The following is a 13,067-nucleotide window of genomic DNA, read 5'->3' as shown; positions in this document are numbered from 1 at the left end:
CACAACATATGTCACTTCCACGTGGCCGAGAGGGCTTTTAGGGAGGGGTGAAAGCGCAACCAACAAAATAATCGTATTTTGTCAATTATGCTGTTTTCATAATCGTCGCAAGCCATAATCGTAATCGCGATTTTAAAATGCGATTAATTGCACAGCCCTATTGTATATGTAAACCTGCTTGTGATTCTGATTGCTTCCAAATCACGAGTTCAACATCCTTGTCATCCTGTGTGGCCAAACAGGTTGGTTCACCCACATTATAAAAGCTAGCCAAGAAGATGCATTTGGATTTACGGTCTGCTGTGGTTCTGCGTTTTATATACAGTATATGTTAGATGTTTGTTGCCTACTCATACAATGGGTATGTGTGAAATTGTATCTATGTCTCGGGCATTGAAAAAGTACAACTGACAGTGTATTGTGTTTCCAGAGGCTGTGTCACAAATGCTACAGATAATCCTCTGTGGACAGTGTTTGTTATACCTACTTCCTACCCGATAAATAGTCCCCATGATCTTAGCAAAGTTGTGGGCAGGCCAGGGGTAGATATCTCTGTTAGATTCTCTCCATTTCTCCCATAACATTTAGCTTTCAGTAACATCATCTGTCTCCCCCTCTCTCTGTGTTTCTCTGCAGAGACATCATGTCCATCTACAAGGAACCTCCACCAGGGATGTTTGTCGTCCCTGATCCTCAAGATATGACAAAGGTAAAAGGCCAGAGCCCCAGGACATGAACTGTGTTTTTTTCCTTGATGTATATCAGAGACAACTGGATGTAGTCAGTTGTTGTCTTGTTGTTTGCAGCATCTCTCTCTCCCTTTTATACACCTCTCTAAATATCCCTTATTTATTTCACTTCCTATAGATCCATGCTCTGATCACAGGCCCGTTCGACACACCGTACGAGGGAGGCTTCTTCCTCTTCCTGTTCCGCTGTCCCCCCGACTACCCCATCCACCCACCGCGGGTCAAACTCATCACCACCGGACACAACACTGTCCGCTTCAACCCCAACTTCTACCGCAATGGCAAGGTCTGCCTCAGCATCCTTGGGTGAGTCAGGATTCAGTCCTGAAACACTTTGCATTTGTCTCTTATCCAAGGCCTTATGATCAGCCCTGCACCTAACTTTTTTGCCCTGGTTCTCAAAGGAGCACCTGGAGATGTTGCTTGGTGCGCATCCTCTGTATCACAAATGTCAACGGGGGGGGGGTGCTACGCGAAATGTAAACGGGGGGGTGGTGCGCGCCCGTGCCTCGCAGCAGGGAGCGCATGAAGCAGACCCTTCACGCGTCTTACCAGTTCTTATGCAACTCGCAAATATCTCTCTCTTTTCTATCTCTCTCTTCTCTCATGTCTCTCTGTCTCTCTCAATGTTGGTGCGCAAATGCGCTTTTTTCAAATGATCCGGTGCTCCTTTTTTGGCGGTGGGTGCGCATGCGCACCTGCACACCAGTTATGTGCAGCCCTGCTTATGATATCATCCACAGCAGGCATTTGAATATATACAATTGCTAATCACCACTTTCATTGGATTCTGAGTGGTTTAGTCAACTTTGTTACACCTACAATGTTCCCGGTCAAAAATGGCCTCCATATGAAATGAACGGGGGGGGTTCTAGATTCTGTTCATCCATCAGATAGTAATAATAATAATAATAATAATAACTTTTATTTATATAGCGCTTTTCAATAACCCAAAGTCGCTTACAAAAAAAATTAAAAGTACAGAAAGGGGGTGAACAGGCAGAAGACAACATATTGGACAAGAAAATTGAACATGAACATTACATGAACAGGCAAAGGACAACACAGGGGGGGAGCAAGCATAGGACAACGAGCAAAAGACAACATAATGGAAAAGAGGAAAGAAAAAGTTGATGAATGTATGAATAATGAATAGTATGTATGAATAGTAGGCCCACAGTCTCAGACAACCACGTTCATTTTGGAATATATTTACAGTGTCTATTTTTTGTATATTCAGTGCAGTTATTCACGTAAACCAGAATTCTGAGACATTGTTTTCAGCTTAAAAGGGTGTTATATTTCATTTGGTGATGATTAACATTATTTGTGTTAATGTCAGAGCAGTTTAAACAGACCGTCAAATTTGATCAGGATCACCAAAGTAAAGGGGGAGAAATGAACACGACAGGAGAATTAAGGATGGTTCGTCAAAGTGACAAACGATAAGTGTGTTACTGTTATTATTTGTGTGTGAAGGACATGGACAGGCCCAGCATGGAGCCCAGCCCAGAGCATCTCCTCTGTCCTCATCTCCATCCAGTCTCTGATGACGGAGAACCCCTATCACAATGAGCCTGGATTTGAACAGGTACTGAAAATGATGCTGCATTGGTTAGCAATCAAGTGGTGGAGTGATGACATATTTTGTAGGTCGTCCCTGAAGTTAGGAAGGGCTCGCTCGACCAAAAGCAATGGTTGATTTTTCTATTGGATTTCGGAATATTGCAGAAAATAAGATCTGTGGCAAACACAAGTTTATGATAGTTACACATTTTGTTCAACAGGATAATCTCCTCATATTAACACCAATTAAATGAATAAATGCAATCGCCAGAAGTAAAAATCTAACGTTGGGCTATAAAACAGTCTCACTTCACGTCACCAGGGTTATAGTTTTGGGGTAAGGTGGTTTAGTAGGCTCATTTAGTCAATTGTTAGCAAACACCTTTGTTAAGACTCATAAAAGCTGCATTCATTCATCACCAGTGGGGTATATACTGCCGTATTTCATGTGGTAGAATGAAACCTTAAACTCTGTAAGCTTGCATTTCAGACTAGTAATAGAAGACTAAGGGGTTGTTGAGTTAAAAGCGAATCTGAACACACCGAAGTCGGAATAACGATTTTCCAATTGTGGAGACAGGACAATCCGAGGAGCACATTTACTATTGGCACTGGTGTACGTCTCTGTGTGCCACTCTATATAGTGTTGTAAAGAAAATATACTGTAATGTTTTATTTGTTGGTCTGTTTGTGTGTGTGTCTTTCAGGAGCGTCACCCAGGGGACAGTAAGAACTACAACGAGTGCATCCGCCATGAGACCATGAGGGTGGCGGTGTGCGACATGCTGGAGGGGAAGGTCCCCTGCCCTGATGCTCTTTGGTAAGAACTGCACTATTGTTTCATTTGACTCTCCTTCTCCTTCTTTTTCTCCCCTCTCCTGACATTCTCTCCTTCCCTCTATCAGCTGATTGGTGTTCATGTGTTTTTTAGGAGCGTGATGGAGAAGTCCTTCCTGGAATACTATGATTTCTACGAGGGAGTTTGCAAAGAGAGACTGCATCTACAGGGACAGAACATGCAGGTGACTATGTTTCTTACTATCCATTTACAACTACATATTTCATTTTCTATTTCTAGATAACATGAGATGAATACTCATGGGGCAACGACCTAGCCGTTTCCATGCACCTTTAGTATAAAACAATAATGAATATCTAAAAAAACAAATGGTTACGTTAGACTTAAAGTTATTTATGTTGTTATTTTTTCCTTTCTGCCACAGTGTCTTTCTTTTATAATGATAGTAGCAGTTGCCAAAATCAAATCACAAATGTTTGAAGACACCCTTTGAACAACGTGATCTATTCTGAGTTGAGGAGTTGTGGATCCGCAACTTAGTTTTGAAAAGTTATCAAATTGCCCCATCCTAATCATAAGATTTATAGAAAATGCCCAAAACTCAAGTGTTGCATCAGTGCTCAAGACCTCGAAAACATAATAAATTGCGATTATGTGCACTGCTATTGCAATTGAGATATGATTTGCAATATGAGAGAGAATGTCCATTTTCAAAACACTATTCACATTATCATTAAGAAAATATATTTAAATGATCATGACATGATTTTTGTACAATTGTTGCTTTTACCAAATGTTGCCCATACTGTTATTTGGATATTGCTCTACATTGTGTGACTTTGACTTATTGTTCAGCCATATTATTTTATTTAATACAAATATTTGACCTTTTTATTTTACTCTAGCTTTTATTAGACCCTTAACGTTAACTTATATTTTTGTAAATACCTTCATTTTATTTGATATTTTGTGGATATTCGTAAAAAAAAAAATGTATTCTATATTTGAATTATTTCTTTCATTTATTTTATTTAGAGATGTAGCAACTGTCACTAAACCCAATTTCCCCTGGGATAAATATTCAGATTTAAAAATAAATAAATAATAGATTTGCATGATGTAAACAGAGGGTAGTGAACTCATCAGGACACATCCCTGTGCCAGAGGTGGGAGAAGAACTCGGATCTTTACTCAAGTAAAAGTACAACTATTAGAGTGTAGGAATACTCTGTTACAGTTAAAGTCCTGCATTCAAAATGATACTCAATTAAATGTACAAAAGTATTATTATCAAATATAGTTAAAGTACCAAAAGTAAAAGTAGTGATTGTGCAGATTGGTCCATTTCAGAATAATATATATGATATGTTTTATATAGGGCCGGGACTTTAACGCGTCAATTAAGATTAATTAATTACACAAAAATTAACGCATTTTAATCGCACTTATTTTTGCACCGCGGAACGTTTCTCACTGGATGAGTTTCAGGGGTACCGATTATACTGGAGCACCAACTAACGTTCATGACTTCAGACAACAACAAACCACAGTGAACAATAGTCAAACGTGAACGAAGAAGCTGATGAGACCGCTTTGGTTGGCCCCGTGGATGGGACATTTTGTTTTAAAAAACGGACGGATGGAAGAGTCGATAAGAGCACGGTTGTTTGCAAATTATGCAAAAAGCAGCACATCTAGCCTCAAGTATCACCTCAATGCAAAACATATAGCAGCTAGCGTGGAAGCTAGCGTGGACGTTAGCCCGACTCGGAGTACAAGGACCCACACCCAATTCGCGTTGATCAAACAGTGGCCTATGCAACAGAGAGTATTTTATTTTTCATCAGGATATTGGAAGAATAGGAGGGATTGAGGTCAATCACTGGCTACTTTTTTATTTTATTTTAAATGGTACACTTTATGTTGAACCATTTATTACGTTGTTGGTGCAACTGGTACTTTATGTTGAACTGTNTTCCTCCGTGGTTCAGTGCTGATCGTTTCACCATGGAGGAAAGCACTTCAAAAATTGCGGCATTTGTACAGCTCCTTATGGGTAGGCCTACTGCAATTTGTGAAGTGCTTTCCTCCATGGTGAAACGATCAGCACTGAACCACGGAGGAAAGCAGCAGAAAGTCACCTGGAGATAAAGAGAGCGGGGCTGCGTTGCGTGCATGGCTTCCTTCTGCAGGTAACGGGGAGACGCGCTCTGGCGGCGGTCTCGTTCAGGATCCGAAAATACAATTTAAATATTTTGCACACTTATTCCACTTATTCCTAGTGTGCCACTGGTTACGGTGCCGCGTGTCAGGGGTTGCCGACCCCTGACCCAAATAATCGAGATTATGATTTTTGACATTTTTGACATTTCTTTATGCGGATTTGTGCTTTCTTATGATGTCATCAACAGCTGCTGTGTGTCAGCTTCTTGAGGCCTATGTTGCATACTGAATGCAGAAGTGTTTACAGTAACAAACTTCTAGGAATGAAACACTTTTTGCAAAAGCACAAACATCCAGGAGAGGTGCAGGACAGAAGAACATGTAAAATAAGGAACAAATAAACTCCTCACATTAGAAAATGCTTAAATTGAACGTTTAATAAATCACCACTGTCTTTAAGATATACAATTAAGCCTGCAGTGCTTACTGCATTCAATTATGTTTTTATATGAACTATTTTAAATATAATGAATACTCCCTGCACTCTGCACCTATGTTGCTTTCATCCTGGGTTATCTAATATTATAGTATACTCTTCATTCATGAAGAAGGACGCTTCTCCATTTTGTGACTGGTCAAATGTCACTTTATCGAGTTGATAACCAGCGTCGTAGGACCGTTTAGCGAGATCTCGTCTGGTTATTTAAGGCAGATAACTAAAAGATATCCACGGTATGTTGAACTGGCTTCTTAGTACAAGCCTTATGATGCTACTTACCCTAACCATTCATATAAACAATGGATGTTAATCGGACAATTTGTTACTTAGCATTGTCATGCAGAGTTAAAACGTATTTGCATATATAATTGAGTTGCAAAATAACACGTTATAGCTGGCATTACATAGTAAGGATTGAGAACAAGCTAAGTACAATCACCCAGTTAGGTAGCTAAGTTAGCCTGCTATTAGCTTTTAGTTTTAGCCAATTGTTATCTGAGGATTATACGGAAAGACAAACCGCACTTACTTTATATATCCACCGCTGGTCAGACAAATCCTGCCGTTGATATCCAACGGTATGAGTTTCTTCTTAACAATGCCTAAAGATGAAATAGCTTCTGATAACTGTGTGTCTCAACGTTGTGGAGTCTGGTTGTTGACATGTGTAAAGCGAAGCGATGTTGAAGCAGCAGCAGCGGCTTCCCGCTCTGGAAGAGAAAACAACTTCCGCCGACGTCATATCACTGCTACCAATCAGATGCTGCGGAAGCTGCAGATGGTCCTGCCCCTCCTTTCACGTACCCCCCCCTTCCTCCTTTCCTTTTTCTCCTCTCTTGTTTTCTTCTTCTTCTTCTTCTTCTTCTTCTTCTTCTTCTAGGCGCAGTTTCTCTTGTTTCCCTTTCTCCTTTCCATAGTCTTGTACTTTTCCTTTATTTTTTTCCAAAATATTGGCAGGTAATGATTGAACATTTGAATGTATATTATTTAATTAATGCACTGCCTTGGATTATGCTTTGTCTGCCAGCTGTTCCGCCATTTCTGCTGCATGTTTCTATTGTTTGAAAGCCTTCAGAAGGGCCTGTTATTGGCTGCTGCTGAGGGGAGATAAATGAGTGGGAGGATGAGACTGAGTGCAGATGTCTTTGGCTAATAGCCGTCTCCCAGGCAATCTCTACAGTCCCAGTGGACACAGGCTCATGGAGAGATGCTAATGTCCCTGCCTCACATTGTTGGCTTTAATCAAACCATGGAGCGGGATCAGCAGAGTGGCCTACGGTAGCAGTGAATGAGCCTAAAGCATGAATGATGTATGATGGGTGTAGGCCATTGATTTTTTTTGTTTCAGCTGTCAAAAAATGATGGTGAATCACAAAGCAAGGATGTTGTCTTTAAGAGACTCAGGAAAAAACAATATTAATTTAAATTGTGTACAATTTTCAAGTCCCCTACCTCAGATCTAATAAAAGCAGGTGACACTTCTGTCTGAGGATCAGTCAATGTTCCATTATAGCTCCAATCCATATTGTTCCAGGCCCCAGGATTTATGTTATGGACCTAATAACCCCCACCCTATCTATCCAATATCCACCCTCCCCCTGCTTCTGTCTCCCCCCGCCCTGCAGGCAGGTACATCAGCCCTCTGATTCGTGTGTCCTCATTGTGACTCAGCTCCTTTATGAGAGCAAACAGAGCATCATTACAGAAGCAGCAGCCATGCTTTCCAACCCGGAACAAGGAGTGTCTGTAAACGTGAAGTGGGTTAGATATTTTCTGCACTTCCTGAGGAGAATCCTTTTTATTTGGCTATGTTTGGCACGTGTTTAACATATTTTTGAGGATCATTTTCCTTTTTCTTTTGTGGCTGTGAGGACTATTGTGCTTTGACCTGGAGGCTTCATTTGAATGATTGGATATGTTTGCCAGCATCATGAAAAGGACTCTAAAGGGTGGATGATGTTTGTGTTGCTTCCTAATGACCTTTTTAACCTGATTACGCAGGGGCGGGTCATTTTACTGCACATTAAATGAAAAATGTGTGCTTTTCTACAATGATTTCCTGGCTAGTTTTAGATCAATTCTGTTTTCTGGCTGAGACACAATTGATCTCTTTTGTTTACTGACTGACTGACTCCCTATAGAATGTATTGTGTGATTGACCGGCCGACAATGAACTTGATATTTCAGTAAACACTGGCTGATTGCTTTAAATTCATTCACTGGCTATCTGAGCTGCTTTTATTCCCTGACTGGCTGCTTATTTTACTTTTGCCTGCCTGGCTGCCAAGCTGATTATTTAACACGCCATAATTCCTGTTTTTCTGACTGGCTTGGAGTAGCATCATATGTGTCCCCCCGATTTGTTATTATATGGATTTGAAGGATGAAGGATGAGAAGAAGATCAACATCCTAAAGCTCAAAGAAGAAATTACAAGACACAAGGAGCATCAGAGAGAAAGGAGGAGACACAATTCACAGGAGAACATTGGATTATAGTGAGCAGAAGGAGGGGGTGATTGTCGGGAAAGGAAGGGTGACGAACGGAGGCGTGGCAGCGGAGAGAGAGAGCGGCGAGAGAGAGAGAGACAGGAGGGGAGGAGGGTGGATGCGACCCACACCCTGAGATGCTGAGCTGGCTGAGAGAAGACGAGATGTCGGTCCAGGAGCTGTTGCAGAGGGTGCAGTGTGTCATCACTCATGTTGGTGAGTCCTCACATTCCTTTTTTCTGATGTTAAGGTTAGAATGAGATGAGTTATAGCCTCCGCTGGGGGAATCACACAATAGAACCTGCTTGTAGGGTGGAAGCTGCGTTATAAGGTGGTGGTGTGGTTTAATGGAAACCCTTGAATTGATGGAAAATGTGAGGAGAAACAGAGCAGATGAAAGCCATGCAGGGTCTCCATCCTCTCATCAGGACCGCTGAGGACAGGGGTGGGGGGGGGGGCTATCATCATATTCAAAGCTCCATCTATGATTTGAATTCACTGTGTGGTTATTCTCTATTGCTCATGAACTGTTGATGAGTTGCATGTGCCTGAGTGAATGTCTGCAGATTGATGTGCTTCATTTTGAATGATTTACAAGAAAATGTACAGAGACTACATTTAGGTACATGGTTATAGTTTGGAAACATGTATGCATTTGAATGGCCAATCCTGTTAAAGCATTTGTTTTTCACAAGATTCACAAGGTCAATATATTAAAGATGTTTAATCCCATGAAGCACTTCCTATCCTACATCACCTTTTCTCTTTCTTGTTTTCTCCTTACATCTTTCTTTTCCTCTTCTTTCTTTTCCTATTCATTCTCTCCATTGCTACTTTGCCTTTTCCTTCCCCTCTCCACCATTCCTCCCATCAGCCCCTTCTACCCATTGGTTTTACTTCCCTGCCGTCTCCCTTTCCTCTCCTGCTTCTGTATTCTTTCATTCTGCTCGTTTACTATTCAGGATCCGGGTCATTTCCTTCCCCTGCTTGTCGGGAAGTAGGTTATTGTGCCACGCTGGAAACTGTCGCACTCCTCCAACACTGCACTTCCTGCATCACATAGCTATGGGAGTGTGGGGCAGGGGGGTGGAGGAGGGCTGCAGAGAGTAACTATGGAAACTGTGCTAGCTTCTGCAGAGCAAGGGGACTGTAATCGATGTATCAAGAGCCAGGTTCATGTGGGATGGTGCCGTCAATGTTTGCATCATTTGTGGCTGCATAAAGGTGCTGATTAAACAGGATATCTTTTTCTTGCTGTGGATTTGTGTATTTCTCTCTTAGATTATATTCTTCATATTCATATTCTGAATGCCCAGCCATTAGGAGAATTAAATGTACATGAGAACACATAATAAAAATCCAATGCACACAAACACATTCATTCATCAGGTGTTGTTTTAGTTGTCATGGAGTCATAGATATTGATGTCTCTTTTCTAAGACTTTTTGGGGGGTTTCTTATCGACAAACTGTATGTTGGGTTAAAGCTGAGTTCGTTTTTGACCTTGAATATGACCGCCAGAGGTGGGAGGAGTACTCAGATGTTCTACTTGAGTAAGGTTAGATGTACCAGAGTGTATCAATACTCTGTTACAGTAAAAGTCCTGCATTCAAAATGTTACTCAAGTAGAAGTACAAAAGTATTAGCACCAAGATATACTTAAAGTACCAAAATTAAAAGTACTCATTATGCAGATTGGTCCATTTCAGAATAACATATATGATATTTTTTCTAATGATGGATCATGAAAGTGTTCTCAAAGCTGGTAAAGGTGCAGCTAGTTTGAATGACTTTGTATACTGCAGGGTAGCTTGTGGATTTACTCCAGGAGGAACTAAAGTCTGATTCAACACTTGATTAGATTTCACAACATGTTTGCGACTTTGTAGAAGAACAAAGCAGCAATAAATTGTAATACTAAAGCAAAGGACAAGTATCTCAAAATTATACTTAAGTACAGTACTTGAGTAAATGTAATTACTTAAGTTACTTTATATCTCTGATGACCACTGACAAAACCATCTCATCACAAACTTCATAAGTAGTTTATTTTCCTGATTTTGAGCTGGTCTTTCCTAGAAAAGCTTAACATGCAAAAAAAAACGCATACTGATGATAATTAGGTGATAAGGATTCACATCTCCAGAACTCTAAGTAGTTCAGTTTTCACAATGTGAAACAACCACACCAAAACTCCATGTCTTTTATGAATGCACCAAATTATTTGGTAATGTTACATCGTGGCTTGGTTGTAGACATATTTCCAGAAAAAGCAGCGGGACATATTTGGAATCTTTGGAAACTTTGAAACTTAAACGGTGCAAACGTGCTACAACAGCGGAAAACCATTCCATTAAGAAAAATGCCATGCAGTTTTAAAAACGATACGGATGTAGAAACACAATCGACACTGTTGTTGGAACTTAAATAAAATGGGTTATTTTAACAATGTAATCACATGATTCTTTCTGGTATTATTGCAGATCTGCTCTAAGCTAGCTAGCTAACCTAGTCCTTTCAAATATACTGACGAAACACTTTTAAGTCTGAAACAGGCTTACTGTGCCAACATGTCAGTTGGCCAAATGTATAATTCCTGAACATCAACAAGAGCTCAGGTTATTGAATCAAGTTTGTGAATGTTTTGTATATGCTGCACATGTATTGACAAGTTGGTGAATGTGTTTTGGCACATTTGTGTTTTTATATTTGCATGGTGCAATGGACATGTTTTGAACATTGTAGTGCGTTTGCCCCTGTTTGCCACCGTATACAATAGACTGAGAAGGGGTCAGAAAACAGTTCTATGAACATGGTGATGATCATATGTAAAGACTTTGGAACAAGGGCATCCTGGCCTCAGATCAGATCATATTTCTGTGCGACTTTGGAATTTTTTTACAGTTTGGAGGACCTGACAGAAAAAGGCTGGACATTAAACTATCAAAGACTCAGAAACCTGGGTATTGTGTACATAGAGCTTATACGTCACAAAAAACTAGGATGAGACTCATTAACAGAAGTGTGACCTTGTTTGCATTTAAAGATGTATCTTATGAAAAACATTGTAGAAGGACCATAACACATCATGGGGTCTCTCTGCATATTCAGCTGTTTCTCTTTCATCTTCCTTCCAAAAAAGTCAGTGTTGTTCATCAGCCAGCAGGGAGCTCACTCACTCCAGCTTGGACCAGCAGACTAGAGTACACAGGATGATGATCATACAAATCTTCCTCCCTCATTGATTTTAAAGCAATTACCCATCTCTCTAATATCTTGTTTAGTCCCAGGAAAAACCGCCAATTATTAAGGTTGTGGAACAGTCACAGCAGGAGGAGCAAAATACTTAAATGACGGGACATCATTGATCTAAGATGACCGTTACTATGTGTTAACTCACTGGAGATTGATCATGTGAAGCTCCCTCTATGTCATGTGACTGTCACATCTCTTCTGATGCTCCCATAATAACTGTGTCTAGCAAATGATTAGTTAATGTTAGAATTCAATCTGCTGTGGCTTCCTTATTTACTAGTCAATTGGTTGGCTTGCTTGTCTGGGAATGAGTTCCTGGAAGTACAGTCACATTCTGGTTGTTACATTTTCATTTCTGTTAGTATGAAGATAAATCAAAGATCTAGAAAGAGTGGAATTGTGTTAGTCAGCGTTAGAGGTGCTATACAAGGAATCTTTTTAGCCAGGCTGCCAGTCTCCCCTTGGTGCTTTCAGTGCTCCAGCTAAGCTAGGCTAACCACATCCTGATTTTAGTTGCCTAATATTTAAATCAATCGTCTCATCTAATACAAATCAAAAAAGTAAAAGAGTATTTCCCTAACTTGTGCTCTGAATATTGTGTAGGTTTAAGAAGCCCTATTTAACAAATAACATAAAGGAATGCCACTTGAGAATGTGAGAAACACAATAAAGTAAAACACAGCAGTTATTTAATGAAATTACAGTAACACATAAACGAAATATAAGGACCAACTCCAATGTTGAAAAAGTGGTGAATATATACTGCACATTATCAAAACATCCTCACTCCCAGGTCGGCCTATGTTGACGTTATGTCCAGTCCCCTGTGTCGGCTTTTTCCAACGCAAGGGGGCGGCCCTTAGCGTAAATTTTCAACTTTCCGGGATGTCCATAGGCTTCTATATAGCTCCCTAAACGTATGTTGTAGAGTCTAGACGAGTTGAGATCGCGAGCGAATGCTCCGCAGATCCATTCTCACAGCGTTTATTAACCTTTTTCTAACTCAATATCAAGCCACACTTATTGTTTTTACTTCTTTATTTTAATTGAATAATGTAGGACTTTTGTTGCTGTCAGTTATGGGGAGAGTAGGGGCTCAGAATACTGAAGTCTTTATTGTTTCTGCGTTTTTTCCTTCTAATTTTGTATTATTTTCTAAACCACACTGTTATTTACTCAACAATAACACATAATTATCCTTGTGTTTATTTATTTGTTTGATTAATAAACACAAGTTGGGGAGCAGCTCATAGTAGCCTAGTTGCTTTAGAGAATTTTACACCCGGAAGTAAGTATTCTCTCCGCTTCGCTTAACAAACCCCGTGATAGTCCTCAAGCTCTGTGATTGGATGTTTGAGTGTGTGCCGAGGGTTACGCCGATCGCCGAACAACACTTTGAAATGGGATGGAACCACAGCAGACTGTCCAAAACTGGATTTGAACGGGTCCACCCCGTCGCCCCCTCCCCATCCAAATAAAGCCTTATTAGTTTGTCCGTCTGTGTCTCCTATTAATATCTAATAATAACAATAATACATTTCAATAACG

The 13,067-nt window shown here is 40.3% G+C and overlaps 1 protein-coding gene across 1 annotated transcript in view; it reads left to right on the top strand.

The window, feature by feature from the left end:
• Positions 1-599: 599 nt before the first annotated feature.
• ube2z (ubiquitin-conjugating enzyme E2Z) overlaps positions 600-13,067 on the top strand; it is a 19,943-nt gene continuing 7,475 nt past the window's right edge. The window contains exons 1-6 of the mRNA XM_010774142.1: positions 600-709; positions 868-1,055; positions 2,229-2,340; positions 3,023-3,135; positions 3,247-3,337; positions 5,952-5,955. Of these exons, the coding sequence (XP_010772444.1) occupies positions 644-709; positions 868-1,055; positions 2,229-2,340; positions 3,023-3,135; positions 3,247-3,337; positions 5,952-5,955 (574 nt within the window). The 5' untranslated portion in view covers positions 600-643. The remainder of the gene's footprint in view (positions 710-867; positions 1,056-2,228; positions 2,341-3,022; positions 3,136-3,246; positions 3,338-5,951; positions 5,956-13,067) is intronic.

Source organism: Notothenia coriiceps, unplaced genomic scaffold (assembly GCF_000735185.1).
Source record: "Notothenia coriiceps isolate Sejong01 unplaced genomic scaffold, NC01 NC01_scaffold00013590, whole genome shotgun sequence".
In the NCBI taxonomy this organism is placed as follows: domain Eukaryota; kingdom Metazoa; phylum Chordata; class Actinopteri; order Perciformes; family Nototheniidae; genus Notothenia; species Notothenia coriiceps.
This window is presented reverse-complemented; position numbering and strand designations above follow the sequence as displayed.